Source organism: Haliaeetus albicilla, chromosome 7 (genome assembly GCF_947461875.1).
Source record: "Haliaeetus albicilla chromosome 7, bHalAlb1.1, whole genome shotgun sequence".
Lineage (NCBI taxonomy): Eukaryota > Metazoa > Chordata > Aves > Accipitriformes > Accipitridae > Haliaeetus > Haliaeetus albicilla.
In genome coordinates this window covers 17,100,688-17,122,948 of record NC_091489.1, presented here as the reverse complement: position 1 = coordinate 17,122,948, position 22,261 = coordinate 17,100,688, and the positions used below count along the sequence as shown (strand labels likewise).

At 39.9% G+C, this 22,261-nt stretch overlaps 1 protein-coding gene across 10 annotated transcripts in view; it reads right to left on the bottom strand.

Annotated features, from left to right (window-relative positions):
- ARID1B (AT-rich interaction domain 1B) overlaps positions 1-22,261 on the bottom strand; it is a 337,909-nt gene that overhangs the window by 235,518 nt on the left and 80,130 nt on the right. For all 10 annotated transcript variants that reach the window (XM_069787075.1, XM_069787078.1, XM_069787072.1 and 7 more), the window contains exon 3: positions 19,093-19,239. In XM_069787075.1, the coding sequence (XP_069643176.1) occupies positions 19,093-19,239 (147 nt within the window). The remainder of the gene's footprint in view (positions 1-19,092; positions 19,240-22,261) is intronic.

Here is a 22,261-nt window from a genome sequence, read left to right as displayed (position 1 = left end):
ACGCTAGGGGTTGTCGCTGCGCAGGCATCTGTAATAAACCCGGCAACCCCAGATTTCAACTTCCAGTTCAGCGTTCAACTCTCCTCTTCCTAATTCTTAAAAAAATACACCAAATAAGAACCACTTGTTAAAACAGCAACAACAACAAACCACCCAGAAATACCAAGAGTGGTGAAAAAGCATAAATGGAATATTCAATTTAGGAGACATCATTTTAGAAACACAATTGTTCCTTTTTCCAAACAGACCCTACAGGATTTCTCTGGGAAGCAAAACATGTTTTATATTTTGAAAAATCAAGAGCCATTAATTCCTTACAAAGTACCAAGCATGGCTCTTCCCACATGTTTGCAAGATTTTAACCTCACTTCCTACTGAAATTTCCAGGGGGACCAGAGCAGGAGAGGGAAGAGACAGCACGCTTTCTCTTGAGAAATGCTGCATGTTGAATGGAATTTACTTTTACCTGGGTATTTGAACACTATCTATGAAATGTCTTTCCACACACTGAAGAGCACATTAAAAACCCCAGACATGACACACTTTGTCTTTTTAAATGCACCATTTTCATCATGCTTTCCTTTCTGACTGTGCTTTCCTTTCTGAAAAATCAAATCCATTTGCTCAATTCCAGATGAAGTTTGGAAACAAATACTACAGACATCCGTGTTTGTTACGATGCAGATACCTGTGCACTCCAAATGGGACGAGATCACATACTCTTTCCTATATTCTCCATAAAGCCATTTAGATACCTGGATCACTGGAAACTTGGAAAGCAGCTCTTGAGAAGTAAAGAATCAGTTTACTCTCAGTAAGTTGCAGGCATGAGCATCTCCCAGATGAAATATGCATGGGGCTGTGTGTATAATTTTATGTGTTTATACCTATGTGTTGTCCAATAAAAACAGTCCATTTATATACTAAACATAATGACGATTAAATAATAGCATATTACACTAAGAGGTTGGCTTCATAACCAAAATAGTGCTTAGTATCATTTTCACTGAAAAATGGGAGAGAAAATCCCTGCTGCCTTTCTTCAGTTCTGCATTAGGAAATTTTGTTAACATACAGAATATTACAGAATAGATACAACAGATTAAGAGATAAATAAGAAATAAGGACAGAAGTATTAGGGTAAATTATCCGTCACTGAAGAAATACATGGAATTGGCAATTCTCACTTTCAGTTTTGAAAGGTCATTTTTCTTTCTAGCATCTAGGAATGGATTTATTGGGGACTGAACAGAGGAAACGTAAGGAGAAAGGAACACGTTACCATGTGTTGTGCTACATCTACGTACAGTCATGGCTGAGGAGTCCCCAGTTGATACTAGGGCTCAATCTTCTCCCGGGATCCCTGATTTTTTTTTTTATTTTGACTCCCAATATTTCATCCATCAATAGCATCAGCTTTCAAAGCAAAGCTTATGATTTTTTTTATGAATCACAGAAAATCCTTCCTCCCATAGAAGAACATGTGTGCAAGAAAGAAATCCAGGCTTTTATAAACAGAAGGCTACAAGTTTCCACTCAGAACCTCCCAACTTGGCATAAACCCAATCATATCCTAGCTGTTATAGCACAAACTGTCAACAAAGTTGTAAAATAACTAAAAGCAGGGTTTCCCCCATCAGATTTTAGAAAAGGCACAGGGACAAATAACCAGCAACTCATAAAATGATACTCAAAATAGCTGAAGTTTAGACTTTTTAGACTTTTCAAAAAACATTTATACTGTGAAACAGACAAAAAAAAAAAAGGGACTATGCCTCCATATACAGAGCCTAAAACTTATGTATTGGGTAAGCTGTTCAGAAATCAATCCATATACAATTATTCTATTTGGGTAATAATAACAACAACCAATTGCTTATCATCCACAGAGACAGGACTAGTTATTTACCTCCTACTGACATACACTTTTAGCTTGCTCTGCAAATTGTGGTATACGGACGGAGCTCAAGATTTGTGTAGTCTGAGGAGTAAGGGAGGAAAGGGTATTTTCTTCCCTTTTACTTGCTGTTACTGTACTCATCTCACAAACTTTTCAAGTCTCCAATTCTGATGTGGGATTTCACTAACACAGGGGTTTAAAGTGACCAAGTGAGCCAATGTGTCAGCCTGCAAGAAAGTCAAAAGCCCCTTGTTCCTGCCTCCCACAACTGTTGCAGTTGGACACGCAACCCCTTAGTTTGTGTTAGTGGTCTTTATTAGACCACTTTCTGAAATGGTGCAACTTAAAACTTGCCGGAAAAGTAACCCCTCTCCCCCCAGCTTTATCATGGGTTACTGAGCAGAGCTGGCCTACGGGAAGGGTTGGGTGAGCGAGGAGAGGAAGGAAACTTCCCTCCTCCGGCAGCACCAGCCACAAGGCCAGCTCCACCAGCCCCCAGACTGCAGCCCAAGTCAACTGCACTGCAACCACTTCGGAGTAGGCCACAGACAGACAACCTTTTCCCTTTCGATGTGCAAGGCTAGTCAGTGTCATGCGTTCATCCCCTTGCTGGACCTAGTTCAAACCAAGAAAGTCTGTCCACATTTACGTGTTCCCTGCAAACCTGAATGAATGTAGTGCTGTAAATGCTTGAAACCATGTAGATGAAATGCACATTTTTTATAAGTTCTACCTAAGAAGATAAGATCTAGTTATTAAATAGTTTAAGTTATTTTTAATGGAAAATGAAAGCATAGTGAAAACATTAAAGTTTGGGGGAAACCACATTTAAAGAAGGGCTGGGTGAGAAATATCATTCAGGCTTCATCCACTTCTACTGCAGCAAATTTCAGAGGGATGACATGACCACCCACGAAGATAAGTACCATGATGGTTAAACACAAGGAAAATAATTTATGGAAAATTGTATACTAGACTTCAATTTGAAAAACTCATTAAAAACTATTTTAGCTTATGTTCTTGATTCAGTTGGTTGATCCTTAGAAGACTTCAAGTGTGAGAGCAGTGAATTCTACAGCAATGTGACAACAGCAAAATTGAAAGCAAATGTGTTTTGGTTTTGTTTTTTTTTTTTTCTGAGACAACTTGAGAATGGAAGTCAGGACCCAGTGCAGCAGCCAAGAGGAGCATACAGCCTTACAATACAAGATTATTTTACTCATCTCTGAAGGGATACTGTGGAACAGAAAGAAGGCAAGTGATATGTTACGGGCTATGGAAGGACATTCCTTGTTATCACTTAGCCAAGCATCTGTTCATTCTGTGTAGGCAAATACATACCAACACATTTCCTCTCCTTCCACCTTCTGCAGTAAAAAGCTACCATAAAAAAAAAAAAAAAAATTACTTACCAGAATGGTGACATGTCCCTATACAGCCAACTTCTAGCCCAACCTAATAACTAACATGTCACCTCCCAAGCTGTACACTCTCTGGCAGCACAAAACTGACAACAAAGGACAGCCAACCTGTTAGAGGAATATTGTAGGTAAGGCTGCACTCAGAAAAAATGTTATGCCCAGGGGCACAGGCAACACTGAGTCTCATGCAAGCAGCAAACAGAATGCAGCCCTGTGGGCAACAATCTACTAAGGACAAAAAAGCAGAGAGGTTTGCTTGAATCCTGGGCAGATGGTCTGCAGAGATCCTGCAGGATATAGATGGACTCCTGCAGAAGATCCTGGGTCAAGAAGAAATGCATATATATGTCCTGAATTTTATGAATCAGAAATAGAAAAAAAACCAAACCAAACAAAAAACCCTAAAGCCTCAAAGAAAAGGAAATCACTATCTTGCAGCTGGAGAGCATTGTGCAAGGAAGAGCAAGGAAGTCTCTTATTGCACAGAGGGAACAGGTGATTGCAGGAAAAAAATTGTTTGGTAGGTCCCAGCAACTATTACACCAACAAAAAAAGAAGAGAGTGCTAACCACCGGAGGTGGATTACCAATGCAGTCTGGTAATCCTCTTCAACATGCTAGTCTGTGTTTATGTGATCAAGTAAATAAACCCTGGTCATAACCAGAATACGTAAATCATTTCAAGCTGACCCTCTACCACCACCATGGAAACCTGAATGGAGACAAGGAAAGCAGATGTCCTGAAGTACAGCAAGCAACAGGCTGGCATCTACCTCAACATGCTGATGCTATTGTTGATTGTTGCTTCAGTGGGGCTGACAAGCAGCAACTGCTCTTCCTTCAGGTGGTTATCATTTCCTCACAGTCAAGCCAGGACAGGATTGTGCCCTCAGAAACAAAGGTGATACTTCACCTTACCAGGTTAATTTCAGTCTTGGTCTTCATTACAGGTACTAGAGGGAATCAAGAGCTTCGGAGAAGTGCCAAAGCAAAATAGTCCTTTCCTTTTCCAAAAGGAGATAGTTCATCCAGAAATCATACCTAACTCCTCAGAGAAAAATCCTACCATGTACCTGGAGAAATATGGAAAACTTGCCAGTTTGGATACCTCAGGTGTAGACCAGTCATTGTCAGTAAGACACCTCATCTTCTTCTTCAATGATATTAATACCTTCCCTTCCAAGATACCTGCAGTTTCATTCTAAAATTTACTATTTCCTACATCTCTTTTTTAAGCTAATTAAAAAAAAAAACAAAACCAAACCCCAAAAAAACCAAAACAACATCTACAATGGGAACACCATTTTCTCCCTTCAGGATCCCAATTATCACAGAATGACAACCAAGTTAAGTCTTAAGACACTGGAGGGGAAAAGAAAAAACATACTTTGTGGAGCAGGCAGCAGTTGATGCAAAAGATAGTTAATTCAGGTAAGCAAATATATTATTAAGGCTCAGTCCATCAAAACTGTCAGGAACTTATTAGAAACTCAGACTACCTAACTATGGAAGGTTTTCCCCTACAGAATACACCGAAAGCATTTTAAAAGCAGATAAGCTCAAAAAAGCTCCCCACATCTTACAGGAAGAACACTGTTTGGACAGCATAGCTTCTAGTCACATATCGGGTAATCTGAGCCAACAAACAAGAGAGAAGGGTCTCTTTTCCTAAATGCTCTAGTCCATTTTCACACGTGTCTCATCTATATGGCCTCCAGGAGCCACGTTAAGCAAGTGATGCAGGAAGAGCTCCAAGATGAAATCATTCTCAGAAACCCTTATCTTGCTATTCTCTTTCTGCCACTACTGCATTCCATGGATCACAGAGCATATCAATAGTGGATTTAATCAGAAACAAGACATTTCTTCTAGTTTTCTTCTCTCATACTTGTAACATGCCACATGAAAAAAATAGGTGAGTTTGATGTTTGATGTTCATATTAAAATGTGACTGTTGCACATTGCACAGCCTGATAAACAGCTGTCAGTTCTTCATTTACAGGCAAAAAAAAAAGGTAGTTTTTTGTTCTACAGATGCAAAGTTCCAGTGTGAATGAAGAGATCAGAGAGAACCTGAAGAGGTAATCTGAGAAATATAACTTGGCAATAGGGGGTAAAACAAGCATTTTATTTCCATTAATTTTCCCATGTTTAAAGAGTTTGTTGGACTTTTCCTAAAAAACCCTACAAGACTGGGCAGTCCCACCACACTTTCATTTTCTACACCCACTCCTTCCTCCCTGCCCATCCTTTCACTGACAAAGCTATAGTAAAAAAAAAAAAAAGAGCCCTGGCAGTTTTTACATGTCCTATTCTTTATAGTCACTTGGGACAGACTACCGCATTAATGTAATGACTTACAGATTTTGTGTCATCCAGCATCCTCCCCTGCCACACTAGTCCTTCCTAAAACTTGGGGAGGAACGCATCTCTTCAGCAAACGCGAGACACAAAGCTGGACTGAGACACAGCTCCGCACCCCTAAGGAAGAGCTAAACCCAACAAAACACAGGAGAGGGCAGGATTTAAAACGTGCCATTTCTTTCAACTCGGCTGCCACCGAAGCAGGGAGCTGGGGGCCTCTGTGCCCCAGAGGGCAGCAGCCTGCCCCAGACTGCCTGCTGCCGCCGAGGAAGCTCTCCCAAGCATACGGCTGGCTGGCAGAAACGAGGTCAGAGCACTGCCCGCAGCTTACAGCGGAGCTGAAAGCCTGAAGCCAGCTTACAGAATAAAGAGAAAAGCTGCACCGAGAGCAGCTGCTACCTCTAGGCTAATCGAGCTAGGTACCCAAGGATGAGACTTCCTCACTTGAGACCAGGAAACATTTCTTCAGTGTTTTCTTAGGGGCACGTTTGTAACTGTGCTTCGAGCTGTAAGCCAAGACTTCATCTAAAGGCTCATGAAAACCTGTAAATCTGTGAAGAAGGGTTGCAAGCAACACCCAAAATTCCACTGAGGTCACATAAAAAAACCAAAACCCAACAAAACAGAATGGTGAGGTTTGTTTTGCGGGTTTGTTTGCTACCTTGTCTGTGTCGTCCCCCCGTCCCCCCCCCCAATATAAAGCTGTATTATGTTATAGACAACATTTAAATCACAGCCTACTGACACCTGTTGACTTATTCCCTAATACTCTACCATGGAGGTCTCTTAAATGATTGAAATGAGGTTTACCTACTATTTTATCAACAGCAGAATCACAGGAGAAGGAATCATAGAATGGTTTGGGTTGGAAGGGACCTTAAAGATCACCTAGTTCCAACCCCCCTGCCATGGGCAGGGACACCTCCCACTAGACCAGGTTGCTCAAAGCCCCATCCAACCTGGCCTTGAACGCTGCCAGGGATGGGGCATCCACAGCCTCTCTGGGCAACCCGTTCCAGTGCCTCACCACCCTCACAGTGGAGAACTCCTTCCTCATATCTAATCTAAATCTACCCTCTTTCAGTTTAAAGCCATCACTCCTTGTCCTATCACTACACGCCCTTGTAAAAAGTCCTTCTCCAGCTTTCTTGTATGCCCCGTTTAGGTACTAGAAGGCTGCTGTAAGGTCTCCCTTGAAGTCTTCTCTTCTCCAGGCTGAACAACCCCAACTCTCTCAGCCTGTCTTCATAGGAGAGGTGCTCCAGCCCTCTGATCATCTTCACGGCCCTCCTCTGGACTCGCTCCAGCAGGTCCATGTCCTTCTTATGTTGGGGGCCCCAGAGCTGAACACAGCAGTCCAGGTGGGGTCTCACGAAAGCAGCTATGCTTCTTTTGATGCAGCGCAGGATACAGCTGGCTTTCTGGGCTGCAAGCTCACATTGCGGGGTCATGTAGAGCTTGTCATCAACCAACACCCCCAAGTCCTTCTTCTTAGTGCTGCTCTCAATCTCGATCCACTCATCGCCCAGCCTGTATTTGTGCTTGGTATTGCCCTGAACCATGTACAGGACCTTGCACTCGGCCTTGTTGAACTTCATGAGGTTCATATGGGCCCACCTCTCAAGCCTGTCAAGGTCCCTCTGGATGGAATCCCTTCCCTCCAGCGTGTTGACCACACCATGCAGCTTGTTGTGGTGCACTCAATCCCACCGTCCATGTCGCTGACAAAGATCTTAAACCACACTGGTCCCAATACCAACCCATGAGTAACACCACTCATCACTGTTCTCCACTTGGACATCAAGCTGTTGACTGCAACTCTTCAAGTGTGACCATCCAGCCACTTCATTAGCCATTGAGCAGTCCATCCGTCAAATCCATATCTCTCCAGTTTAGAGATAAGGATGTTGTGCACAAGTCCAGGTAGATGACATCAGTTGCTCACTGAAGCTCAGATGCAAAGAAGTCTGTAATAATTTTGGTAAAGAAGGCTTTCTCAGCTGGTCTCTACTGTTTTGGTTAACTTAATTTTTCAGTATGTGAGAGGGTTAGCGTGTTACATTTGGGGCTACTGGAAGTAGAGAATTAGCTGTATTACCACCCTCTCCTCTGCAGTCTGTGAAGACACAGAGTATCTTGTGCAACAGCCTTTAAATCCAGCCACCACGTGGAAAAATAACTGAGTCCAAGGAGTGGAAAGAGAACAATAATTTCCAGAAGGAAGCATCCACCAGCAGAAGCAAATCAATGGTCTGCACAATACAACACTTTAAACCAACAGCAGCAAACCATTTCTTTAATCTTTGAGGTAGAAAAGTCATCACCACAACCACAATTTTTTCAAAAGAAAGTACTCCCAAGTGGGCTGGTGTTGGGAGTGGTGGGAGGAGAGTGTAACAGGGTAGAGAACAAGTGAAAGAAGTGATGAAAACTTAAAAGTCTGAGACCAGACCACTGACTACTCTTTAATACAGCAATGAAAAAAACAGTAACTTTGATTAAAAGTTGGTAAAGGATTGCTAGGTAATAAAGCAACAATAAAGCTCTCCTTTTTTGTGAGGGTGAAAGAGCACGATCTTTATGAATTCTGGATGCAGAGACCCAAAACCCAAACACATATAGGTAGTTATTTAATTTTCTACCTAAAAACATGCATGTGGAAGATACCCAGGGCGAGTACTTGGCAATCAGGGAGAAGCACGAGGAAGACGTGAAGAGAGAGGCTGTGCTCTTGCAGAGCTTGATTTATTGAGGGACAGCTCATCAAGACCAGCAGTTGTTTTCCTCTCTCCCGCAATAAAAACACCAAGCAGTTTTGTCAACATGAAAAGGTAAACTTGGTTTTTAAGTGGTATCTTATTTACTTTGACTTTGCTATTTCATTCTTTGTTGTCCATACCTGACTGCAACAAGTAAAACACTCTAAGATTCCAGCTGCATGCTCCAAAATCTATTCTAAATCCCACTACAGTAGGAGAGAAATGCAGTAAAAGCAAAATACTGGAAAGGATAATATAAAATATATGCTGACCTATATTCAAGATAATACATTATCTCAACAACAAAATCCCAATTCAAAATACAGAAAATAAAACTAAATATATGTACACTGAACATCTTCAATTATTAAAAATATGGGCAGCCAAAAAAATACAGTGGTGAATTTTATGCCAGGAAGTATTAACAAACTTATTTTCCTTACCTCTGAGGAAAAAAACGTGTGTTAATTTAAAGGCCATAAGAGAATACTGCTGTATTGCAACTGGCCATGAGGTGTAATTTACAAGACCACTGAAATTTGGAATATATACTGCTCATACAGAACTAAAAAAACCCCCAGAAAACAAAAAAAACCCCTACAACTCAGATTTATTAGTACTTTTCGACTTTACAACTTTATCACTTAATTCATAGTACTATACTATTTGTATTTTAAAATTTTTCTTAAAACAGGATTTGTGCATTTATATTCTAAAACATTTGTTTAGACAAGTTTGTCTATGAACAGCCATCAGATTAATGGATCATAAAGTAAATGACTATTACATGATCAGGTATCTTTTGATAAACTCGCTATTCTGTTTAATTTACTGCTAAATTTCAAAGGTAGGGATAAAATTATTTCTGGGATATTAATTTTGCTCTCAGAATAACAGTAAAAGAAAATCATCGAGTAATAAGGAGAGTGGTAAGGGGAGCAACAATAGTTATGATCCCTAATCTCCTGAAACAAAATAGTTTTATCAGCCTGCATTCCCATAGTTTTACTATCAAGTTAATTAATTGACTCCTACACTAATATCTAAATGCCAAGCAATTAATGGCACTGAACTATAAATGGCTTTGTCTTTGCTCTTGTAAAAGTTATTTTATAAAGCAAATGCAATTCTATCACTTCGCTGACTTAATGCAGGCTTTGCAAGGTTAATATTCCCAAGCAATTGCAAAATAAAGAACTGCTTTAATTAACCTTCTGTGATTTAAATACTGAGAGAAATAAGAATTTAGAGACTTTAAATACCACCACCATCATAACAACAATAATAATACTTTGTGGATCAAAGCCAAACCACTGATTTGAGAACTTTGAGAAATACATTTGAACACATGTATCTTAACTGTATTTCTAAACTCATTAAAAAGACTTTTCTCTAAGCATAACATACTAAATCCATGACAGATTTTACATAGTTTTTGTAGTTGAGATGAAAAATGTTTCCTTTCAGGATTAATTACTTTATACATACCGAAGTTTTTAGTTTGAAAAAATGATTTGGCATCCCCACCTTTTGCACTAGAATGCTTCACAGAGATTTTTGTTACGGACATGGGACATTGCCTGCTGATTCTACAAACTGATTGCATGTAAGTAACTGACCACCTGAAAATAAAGAAGTAAAACAGGACTTCCCTCTTCCCCTGAGACTAAGTTTTCTCTCTTTCCAATTTAGCTGAAAGGAGGCTCTTATTGCCAGAGTTTCTTTATGATATTGTATGCTAACTTCGTTTTAGTACATGAAAAAAATCATCAGGACTCAGGCCTTTCTGCATTGCTCATCTTACAAGCACAAGAGCTGCGGTATGTCTACTTGGTTTAGAATGACACAAAAACACGGGAATAAAAACTAAAAACCAGCAAGGTACAGGTGGTCATGGACATTCCTGCCAAACAGGTTTGCAGTGTGCTCTGACCCATCTCCTCTGACTATCCGGCCAGATATCATCAAACCCCCATCAGCAGCAGATGCCTGAAGAGGTGCACTTGCTGGTTTCTCAGGAGAAGAAAGGCGACCTTCAAAATTCCTCCTTCAAACTGCAAACAGAAAAGCCTACTTTTGGCAGAAAACCATTAATAAATGAACACAGCAAAAGAACAAACAGACTAGGAAAATGTTTAACTACATTTGAGGGAACTTTAAACTGAGGGTGCCATACAATTGTTAAGACAACACAGAGGCAAACAAATACTTTCACCAACAGCCCTTTGGAAGATTATAAAACAGAAGCATAAACAAGCTTGCTACATTTTATATATATGCAGTAGTACCACTTTGCAAGATAAAATACTTCTCCTTTCCCAGTAATATCACTTAACAAATCCAAGTTACTACAAAGACAGATATGTGTAAGGGGTAGTTATGCATGCTAACTTTAAAGGCTTCAGACATAATAGAGCTGATTTTTATTTGGCTAAATTGATCACCGTATCTGTAAATGCTTGCTTTATAATAACAGGGTCAAGACAGTATTCTCAAAATCTAAATGTAGATTTGGGGGTTTGGTCAACATGCCTTCAGCAAAAATAAGCCTGTGCTGCTCTGAGTGCTGCTCCATGCTATATCCTCAATTTTGTGTTCGTGCTCAGGTGTGAGTTTACAGTCAATTATCCTTGTTCTTTCTGCCTGACTATTCCTGCTAGCTACTTGGCTCTGGAAGATCATTCTCTAAGTCTGACAAACTAGCACCTATTATAATCTTATAAATACAGATATAAATCACTGAGGGAAAAAGAGAAAGGTTTTGACACATTTCCTGGAATGATATAAGCAATGCTGAGCAAACAGAGCATTCCCCAACTGGACAATAATCAGCTATTCCCACTACTGGGAAAAGATGTAGCACAACAGGAGTCACGGTTTCACTGAACTCCTGAGATGAGTAAGTAACCTTCACCGCACAGATAAACAGCCATATGCTTAACACTTATTTGCTATTATAGCAGCATCGTGATTATGAAATAAGACTTTATAAAAGCAGAAATCTAACTGGCAAAGACTTCAATCAGTTAAGTGTTCATTGAACCTACACAGGTTCAAACCTCATTTGCCCTTCCTGAAAACATCATGTGCTTAAGAAAGGCTCAAAAAGGATAAATTAGTTTTATGTACAAGATCAGTACAGTTCCTAAGTATTTCAACAGTTTGTTTTTAAATCACTTCAGTGTTCAGCAAGGTAAGGTGACAACTGCCTTTCAGAGGTGCTGGCCACTGGTGGCTTGTCTAGAAGCCAGGATTTAAGTTGGGGGGTGAGTTTGGAAGCCAGCTGCTGAAAGCCTGCTCCCCTTCCCTCCTCCCCCCCCAAGCCCAGCCAAGCTTTATTACAGATGCAAAAAGTCAAGACTGCACTCTGCCTTTTGGTATCTATCTGGGCTCTCTGAAGTAGGTTGACAACAAAAGGTTCAACATACCAAAATGGATGCCTTCATAAAAAGTTACACTGTTGTTTTTCCTTGTCCCTAATTTCAGGTCCCACAGAAAGGAGGCTGGAAAAGCTGACAGAAGTACATATATCTTCATGAGAATTTTCACCCAGGTGCTTTCTTGTTAGGCATGTGTCTGCACGCTACATACAAGCAGCCCTGATTTCTAAAAGCCAACCAACAAGCGGACCTCAGAAGCAAATGTTCTTAGTGCCATGAATTTGGGGGTGAATGGTTTAAAGGAATCACTTCTCCCTTGTACCTCTTCACCCTGGAAAGAAAATAATTGCTTCTAAGCTAAAAAAAAGCCCAGCATTTTAAGACAGTGTGAATACACACTGGGCACTAAGCACCTCTGCTGCTGGAGACGATGGAAGCCATGAAGGATCTACGGTACACAAGTAGTGGTGTCAGCCACTGCTGATGGCAGGCAACAATCTCTTCTGAACATTAAAGTTGATTATGAGTTCTCATATAACTGTAATAGCCAACTTCCACAAAGAATGCTTTCCTATATGCCTGGCAGCAAATGTCAGATTAACATACAAGCTTGTTCTTCCCCAGATTTCCCGTGGTTCATAACACAACAAATATTAAGTGCAACCATTCATCTAGTGGTAGATGATTACAGATACAGAAGTTAAGAGGACAGAAGGACAAATGATTTTTATTACAACTTTAAGCCGTGGGCAGCTGTACGTTACTTCTTAAAGAAGTTTAAATTAAATTCTGCAGGATTTGAGACTGAACTACAGTACAGTTGACTGCTAATTCTAGTAACTTAAGAGTGAAGATTTTATTAAAAAGAATAATTGCGTTGAGGTATAAAACTTAAATTTGGACTCATCGAGGACTATCTGTATTACTTACTAATGAATCTGGTATTTGCATGTAACACAACTATTCCTAACTTACAACAACAGTATTTTCATACAGTGTTACACCCCAAAACAGCTTGACAATGTTAATTAACATGCTGCTTATTACACTGTAAAAGAACTTTAGCAGCTCGCATCAAATTTAAAAACAAGACTTCATCCTCATTATACCAAAATCACTTTAATAATTTGATGCATTTTGCCACAATACAGTTTGTTCTGTTTTCATGACAGTCATACAGCTTGGACATGAAAACGGATTAATTAGTTTCACATTTTGTTCACATTTTCAAAGACTGTTTCAAATTGGGTAATGTTTTATCTGTCCTACCTTGCGCTGACTCAACATAAGAAACAGATGTCTGCGCAAGAACATTCTCATCGTCATCTCAGGCTTGCGACTGAGACTAGTGCGAACCACTGTCACCAGTTCAGGAACCCGAAATGTATGGGCTCCATTGATCCTAGTTCAGGGAAACAGAGAGAAGCTGCAGCCCCTTGCAGGAGTGTAAGTGGCCCCTAGCCCTCTGCCCAGAGACACTGACCGAGGGGTCACCAGAGATGCCTCCCACCTCATCACGCACACTGCTTTCTGCTTTGGATTCTACTTGGGACTACCAAAACGATTCACAAATTCTTACTGGCCTGAATTGCATCCGGCCCCCTGGCCCACTCTCAGAAAAAAACCACTAGTTAGTCTATTTTTATTTGTCCTACAACAACTTGCGTTGAAAAAAATCTCACCAAGATCAGTAGGTCTTATCAGTAGGTAAGGTACTATATTGCAGGGCAAAACAAGGTTTTGGCCAGCTTTTAGAACATTTAAATAAAACCTGACAGTGAGGGAGTCTTGTTTGTTTGCTTGTTTATAAAACATTTTCTTCTTTTAAATAAAAACAGACTAAAGACTGAGCCTGAACTATCTGACTATTCCTTCAAGGCATTTAAAAAAAATAAAAATCATAGTAACCACAAGGGAATGATGTAAAAACACACACAGAGCCTCTTGGTGCACACTGTTAACTAGAAGGACCAATGCCCCAGAGAAGTGCACACGCATGCCCCACCTCAAGGACCTGCCACACTTTTTTCCCCTTTTAATCTCATGCATGCATGTGAGAAAAAGGATCAACACAATACCACTCTATTCTGGAAACTTGCAAGCAGAAAGCTTCCAGGAACATGTAAAACAAAGGATGACTTCAGGATAACAGCAGCAGGTGTAGAATAAAATCACTATTTTTGTTTAACTAAGAGTGAGACCATAATTATTTTGCAGATCCATTTCATCTGTCAAAAAGCGATATGGTCCCAACTCATAAAATAAGACAATAAACCTCAAAGGCACGATCCTATCTCAATACATATGAACACATGCTACATAAAACAAGAAAATATATAAACATGGCTGTTTAAAAGCCAGTTGGAAAGCATAATAACCCAAAATATACATCACACTATCTTAACAAAATAATGTTTAATGATGACAGTTTAAGTTTGCAATTACATGACATTCTTGAGCAAAATATCACTTCTACTTATGGCAAAAGATTTAAAACTGAAAAAACAACTGAAGCATTTATTCATTTATATGCCATTTCAAGATGAAAAACCCTGCCAAGGGCAACACTGTAGTAGTGTAGCACATCTTTCTTTCTCTTTTTTCTTTTAAAGAGCAGTAAAGGTAAAAAGAAGTTAAAAAAAAAAAAAAACCACACACAAACCAAAGGCAGTATCTACATCTACTGGCGATACCTAATGATCAATGAATCTGCTACTGCAATAAATTTGCTTAAAACAAAGCTCTTCCTTTAATGGTTTTTACACAGCAGGCTCCTGATATGAAGAGGGGATGACTGATGCTGGCTTACAATATGGCTCTATAGTAAACTATGCCAGTATTACTATCAAATCACCTCTTATGAAACTCCGTTTCTGCCCACCATGCCATCAATTTAACAAAGATCTAAACAACTTACAGTTCAAACATTCAAATAAATCCCATTCTCCTCCTTCCCCTCTATGCTTATTAGAAGAATGGAAAGTCACAAGTCACTGGAACAGTCCCAGAAATTATTTTATCTGTTTACTTTTATGGATAAGATTGCATATTGAATTCAAGTGAGTCAAGGAAAAGGAGCAATGGCTTCACACTTCCACAATACATGAGAAATGAAGACGAATACCAATTCCAAGGCAGAACACTAAGAGTTATACCTGACTGCAGAAGCTTGCTCACATTATCTCTAAAAGAGCAAAAAATAAAACATTATCTGTATGAAATTTTGTATCAGTTTTCTTCCCATAATAAAAATACCTGATACATCACACTACAGGGTTTTACATAAAAGGAAACCGGTGGCAAGAAAAAGTCCATCATCCATCCAGAATAAACACTACTTTCAGCGTTATAATCTCCAAAAGAGGTAGACTGACATAAACCTACAACGGAAATAAGGAAAATACAGTAGGGAAAAGGCAGCAAATTACTGAGAAGCCCCCTTTCTCCATCCTGGCATCTCTTATCCATCCTGCAGTAAAACCAGTTCAATCACTCACATCACAAAGGTGGCAATCAGGGAGATGGCTTATTTACTGTAAAACAGAACATGAAGCTTCTTCCCCTCACAGCTGCTCCCCTGCTACAAGCAAGTTCAGCTTCCAGTCCATCAGTACAGAATAGCCTGTAAACTCTTTGGGGTAAAGACCACCTTTTTGTTACGTGCTTGGAGAACAACCAGAATAACAACATCCTGATCCACAGCTGGGGCTACCATGAGCTACTTCAGTATTATTAGAGTGATCCTCTCTTGCTTCATGATCCAACCACGCTCTCCAGGAAAAACACTTGTAGTCTAAAGTTCTCCCATAATTCTGGCTAGCCAGCATGAGGCAAAAACATCTTCAGAGGCCAGCTTCTATTCTTGAGGCCGACATGCTGAAACAATTGACTTTATACATTCCTCAAAGTTGTGACCATTCAAAACTAGGACTTTGCACCAACACTGAGTGGAAAAAGCAATGAAATCAATACAAAAAGACAAAAATGGGTAATAAAGAATACAGAAAACATGGAGGAAATTCATTTGTGAGCTGGAAAGAAAGAACAAAACTCGGGATGACAGACAAAGGATGACAGATTATAAGACGGAGACCACCTCAGTTTTCTAATTGACAGGATTATATAAATAGGATGTACTGGTATTTTTAAGAGTAGAAATAAGAAAGATACACCAACTGGTGCAACAGGTATTATATGATTTTATAGGGTTTTTTTAAATTCTATTTAGAATATGTAAATCCAATATTAAATCACAGCAACAAAGAATCACATAGGTTTGACGAGACCTTCAGAGAGAGGCCATGTAGTCAAACCTCCAGTTAAAAGCAAGTCTACGGAGAACAGGGTGTTGGAGGCCTTGTCTAGCTGACTTTTGAGCATCTCCAAGGATGGAGATCCCAGTCTGGGCTCCTTCCTGTGTTTGAAAACCCTTATGGTAATTTGTTGGGGTTTTCTTCCCTTTTACCAAGTTGCAACTTCCCTTGTTCCAGTCTGTCCCCACTGCCTCTTTTCTTCCATTGTGCACCTCTGAGGCAAGTTTGGCTCTGTTCTGTCTCACATCCTCCCATTTGGTAGCTGTAAACAGCAGTAAGATCTCCCTTGAGCTTTCTCTTCATAAGCCTGCCCAATATATCAAATTCAGTGAACTCCACCCTTAAACATCCTAAAACTATATGAATACCTACTCCTATTTCTCATGCTGAATTTTTGATCAAGTAAACCCTAGTTTTTAAATTATTTTCAAAAGATAATCAGTCTCATATAAGCAGAGACATGTATGCTTAAATAAGAACAGTTTAAAATTTTTGTCTCAGCAGCACAATTTGACATATACTCCCAACTTTTCTGTTACCCTAGCATTAATTTTTGTATGGTACACTGGTTACCACCTGACGGTAACTCTACTATGCATCAGCAGCAGAGAAGGAACACTGTTGCTGAAGTGTCAGAAGTAGAGACTTCAACTTCTTGTGTTAGGAATTTGTTTTCCAGATAAGCAGTTCCCAAAAAAATGGGAAAGAACACAGTGGTGAGGTTTTACAGGGAAACATTAGAGAGGAGGTCACCTGATGACCCTTCTTGAGACAGGGGGAAGGGCAGCCATGGAACCAACCTGGAGATGGTGAAAAGGAGCAAGCCCCCAGGTGTGAAGGACTCATTATTTATATGAGATAGTCCCATCTACACACAAATACTCCAAGAAAAGCCTGTATAATTCAGAACCTGGGATCAGAGTTCAAAACTTAAGAGGCTGACCACTACTGAAAAACAGGATAACCAACCAGCCATTCACAAACCACAAAGAATTTCAGGTGGCAATTCTCACACAAAGGATTACCAACCACAAGGCTGCGTTGGCGAGGACCTAATGCATCATCCAAATTTGCAGATTCAGGCAAAAATGCCTACTGACCTTGAAATGCCTGTATCACCCTTGGAGCCTGGATTTAGACACTCCTTCAATGTACCCTCAAATCCTCAAAGAAGAAAATTTGGCTGCATTGAGGCTGGTATCTTCTACTTGTGAATCTGTCCCATGCCTTTCTCTTCATCCCAGTTCTCTTAAGTCCATAACATATGGAAGGCTTTACTCTCATTTTGCCTTTATCCTTTTCTATGATACCACTCACTTCATTGCACAAGCCTTCACTTTACTGGCTGTGACAGCAAATGATGATTGGAACATGTATCAACAGATAAATCAGTATCTTGTTATTTCTTAAGTCCTGTGTAGTTGGTATGTTTTGTATATTGTTTAAACTAAAATACTCAATCCATTCAACTCACAGTATTTAAAATATGATGAGGTGTCCAAGGCGGGGGGGGAAATCAGTTTCACAAACTGTGATATGTAGACATTGGAGCAGCTGTGTTTCTTCTATCTCATAGGCTGTATTACTAGGACTTTATCTGCTAAGACTTTACCAAGATGCTTATGAACAGTATTTTCAAGTCATAGAGAAATCAAGCATTTAATGCCAAAGTAAAAAGGGAGAAAATTAAATTTAAAGACACAACTGCAATCTTTAAAGTCGCAGCTACATATAATCCAAAAGATGGAAAGTGGTGACATTTACAAGAATATCACAGATACAATTAAGAATTCTATTTCATAAACCATCCAGCATTTTAATGAAAAAAGTTAATTCTCAATGGAATTTTAAAATGTAGATGAAGAAAAATTAACATGTAATTACACAGTGAAATTATCATAGCTTTATTTTAAAATCAAAGGAGGAGAGCCTCCTGTATCATTGCTACTTATGGCATCTTTTGTTAGTTTATTTGACACACTATTTTTATTTCAAACTAAGATTTCTACATTGCACCAGTATTATCCCAAAATGTTAATCAATCACACCTGACAGAATTCCCCAGTGATTTGCAGCAAGTGCTGATGCTTCTACTAATACCCAGTCTTGAGCAACTCACTTTTGTTAGATTTCCCAGGACGGTGAGCATGCTTTAGTTTCATCCTTCCATTTCCAGATCACCTCTCTGTGATTAACAGAGCTGAGACTGCAGAGCTGAGCCTACACATTCAGCTGCATCAGCTATGCACATCCATTTTGTTCAGTATCTAAAATCCGGGTGTTTTCTCAAGCTCTGGGAAGCAGACCCATACACTATCATTTCTGATCTTAGTTAAAAACAGAATCACTTTAAATGAATTTCAATGGCTAACACAATTCAAAAGCACAATTCAAGGACAGCAATGGATATTGAATTATGCAGTTTCACTAACTGGATATGCAAACTGACAACATTCAAATTAATAGCTGTAATATCTCTTAAGAAGGTCCCTTGACAAAGCAGCTCCAAAATACCTTGAACTCATCTATCCTCAAATGAAGTAACACGAAAAACAAAACAGTAGTGACCGTGTTAGATGCAGGAGCTCTCAGCAACGTCTGTCTTGTGAGGGGAAAACAAAACAAAAGCAAGGAAAACCTCCAGCCTCCACTGACATCTGATCAAGAAACTGTTACTTCTTTTCAAAAGCAGAATTAATAGTTGCCAGGGTATATACACTGGCTTTATTCAAAAAAAAGCTGATATAAAATAAAGCCTGAAAGTGTGTGCAGATGTATTTGTGTGTATTTCCCCAAAGACTTTTCGGAAGGATGTTGTCTTATTCTGTGTTTATTTAATTTTGCTTTTAACACTTTTCTCTCGAAAAGGGATCAGGTGGGTTTTGTTCATTTCACACAGATCATTTTCACACTTCCAGCTCTAGGGCAACTGTCAGTAGTGGAGGACAGTGCTTACCTGCTGAGCCTGGTACCTCTGCTGGGCCTGCGACAGATATTGTGCCTGGGGTGGCAGATGCTGAGGCTGCGGCTGCTGGTTGTAGTACGGCTGCTGGCCCTGCTGGCAGTAGCCACTTACACCTTGCTGACCATACTGAGGCGGTATCTGTTGGAAGAGCCAAGCAAAGCAAATGCATGAGTCGAGGCAGGAGGACATGAAATCAAGCTATGTCACATCTGTATGACAACCTGATCAGAAGTGATACCCTCAGCTATACACCTGACCCAGCAGTCCTACTTTTACTCAGCAGTTAATGCAAGCCCTTAGATCTTCTTGCGCGAGCAGAAGCCCAAGTGCTCTGTATAGTTATCCTTTTCAGGAAGAGCTTTGAAGGAATATGCTATGCTTCTAAACATCACGATCCCATAATGCCCAGCCTTAAAATACAGAAGCAGTTATTCTAAATGTTTGCTCTCCATAGGCACACTACAGAGGCAAATCAACAGAGGAATCATTCTGATGCGCTGACCCAAAAGCAGAATTGTGGAACAAAGGCACAACTCTGAAACAGACATTGAAAGAGAAACACCTTTTTTTTTTTTTTGAACAATAAAGTACTAATTCTTGTGAAATGTTTTGCCCACAACCCTCAGGTTTTTAGCTTTTGCATACACATATGTGTTTAAGCTTTACACAAAAAAACTTGGGGCTTGGCAGATTTTGTTTTTGTTGAGTTCAATCTCTAAGTCTCTTCCCTCCTACTAAGATACACCTTTTAAAAAAAAAAACAAAACCAAAAAACCAGTGCAACACAAAATAACCTGTTACAGGTCCTATCAACAGAGAAATCAGCACATGTATCATGCACTGAGAACAAGTCAATTATACAGTCAGAGGAATTTTCTGCATCAGTTTACTCTGTAAGCCTTGTATCAATAGACACTGACATTTTCTTGAGATATTTGAAAGAGCACACTTTCAACATGCTCCTGATACTGTGTCTGTATTGCCCCTATTTTAGGTACCTGTGTTTTTTCCCTAACCACTGGTATTTAATACCATTTCAGATGAATGACAGATGCAACATAGGACTTCTCCCTTCTAGAATGGATCTTCCATTGCATATCCCTGCCCTAAGCAAATGTCTTGGATACCCAAGCACATCTGAAATGCTTTGATCTCTGAATTGTTCCTACTGAGTCTCTGATACACCGATAAATGTTTACTCAACATGTAAACACACACCTGTTCTACCTAAAGTTAACTTACTACATTCATTCAACAAAATAGTAATATTTGCTAGGCGATAATTAATAATATAAAGTCAAATTTTAAAAAGCGTGTAGGTTGTTTTTACTATCACAACTTGATCTGCTTCTATTACTTCTGCCAGAAGTTGGTAGTCCTACTTCTTGCTAACTCCTAAGGTCAGCACTGTAACCCCACTTCTGCACTTCTTCCCTTCGCTTGCACTTCCATTCCCTTCACCACCATTTCACAGGCAGTTAGATGTTTCTGTGACCAGAGTAACCTGTTTTTGACAAATACCCTCTCCCTGCTGATGCATAAATGAGGCAGTTTTAATGCAAACTAAAAAGGGTGTGTTGGAATATCATCAGGTAAACAGACAGCTGGAGTCTGGGATCTGACAGAAGACCACATCGTGATTTGCCCATCAGCTGCAAAGGTCACAGAGCCTGGACTGGTTCCTAGGAAATGCTGAGGAGAAACCTATGTTGTGGTAAGAAGAAAAGGAAAGACAGACATCCTGATAGCAAAATATGGGCTTCTGGAAAGAAGAAGAAAAAGAGAATCTGAATGCCCAGCTGACAGGATGGTGACAAAGCAAGAGATGAGATTCATCAGGAACCAGAGTATTTCTAGAATAAAGATACTTATACAGGAGGGCTGGAGCTCACCTGAACACAGAAGCCAGGTTGTTGGTACCTAAGGATCAAGAAAGTGAAATTTTAAACTGAAGAGAGGGGATTAGAAGAGCACATGATTCAAAAGCATGCCACTGCTATGACAAATGAAGACACAGAGATTCTGGGTCATCAAGTGAAGATGCTGAGAAGAATCAAAGAATTGAAACAGACACACAGATGACTACAGAGTAAATAGGATGGCAAGAAGAAAATCCAACAATACATTGCCTTCTAGACAAAAGCAGGGGAGTAGAAGAAAAACTGGATCACTGGAACGTCAAAAGCCTCAAACAAAAGCACTAGCAGTAGTCGTATTAGAAATCTGGTAGAAGGGAGACAATTAGTGGGTCACTATTTTCCATCATCCTAGGATACAAATAGGTAGGGAAGACAGCTGATGACAAAGTAACATTATATGCTACACAGAGTTTAGAAACAAATCAAAACTCCACCTCACCAAGCAGCAGAGGTCTGGAGCTTGATCAGATCAGGAAGAGCGAGTGCTGGGACCACCAGGCATGGCCGGACTATGGCAACACCGACAACAGCACACGGAGGGAGATCAGCAAAGGCATGGTGCAAGGTTGCATAGATGGAGATTTCAGCTCCTCCCATGTAGACTGAGTAAGTGGACTACAAAGCAAAGACTGAAGCTATCAGGTAACTGCCAAAGGCGGTTCCATGGAGCTGCTGGTTAGGGAGCCTGCATGAGGAGCCACTGCCTTTGGCTCAGACCTGAGCAGCAGGAATCATCTACTTCTATGTCCTACAGCTGCAGAACCACTACACATCAGTGACTATAACACAGTTAAATTGAGCATCCCTACAGGAGCAGTGAAAACCAAGGAATCTACTACTGTTGTGCTTAACTTCAAAAAATATAACTACATAAAAAAGAGAAAGCTTGTTCAAATGAAGCTCTAACAGCCAGCTACGAGAAATAAAATCTGACTGGCAGCATCAAAGCTGCTTAACAACAACCACATGGAAAGCACAGAACCAATATTCACCACCTATTAAGAAAGACTTGAGAAGAGGAAAGGGACATCAGCATGGCTCATCACAGGTTTCCAGAAGCAAAAAGGCATCCTTCAATAAGCCAACACCAAGTCCAAATGAAGAAAACAAAAAAGACTGTAAACTCTGGCACTTCAAATGTAATAAGGCAGGCCAGAAAGAACTGGAGGAACAGCTAGGGTAGGGAATCAAATGAGTAATGAATCATTTCTTCAAACACATCAGGAGCAGGAGGTCTGCCA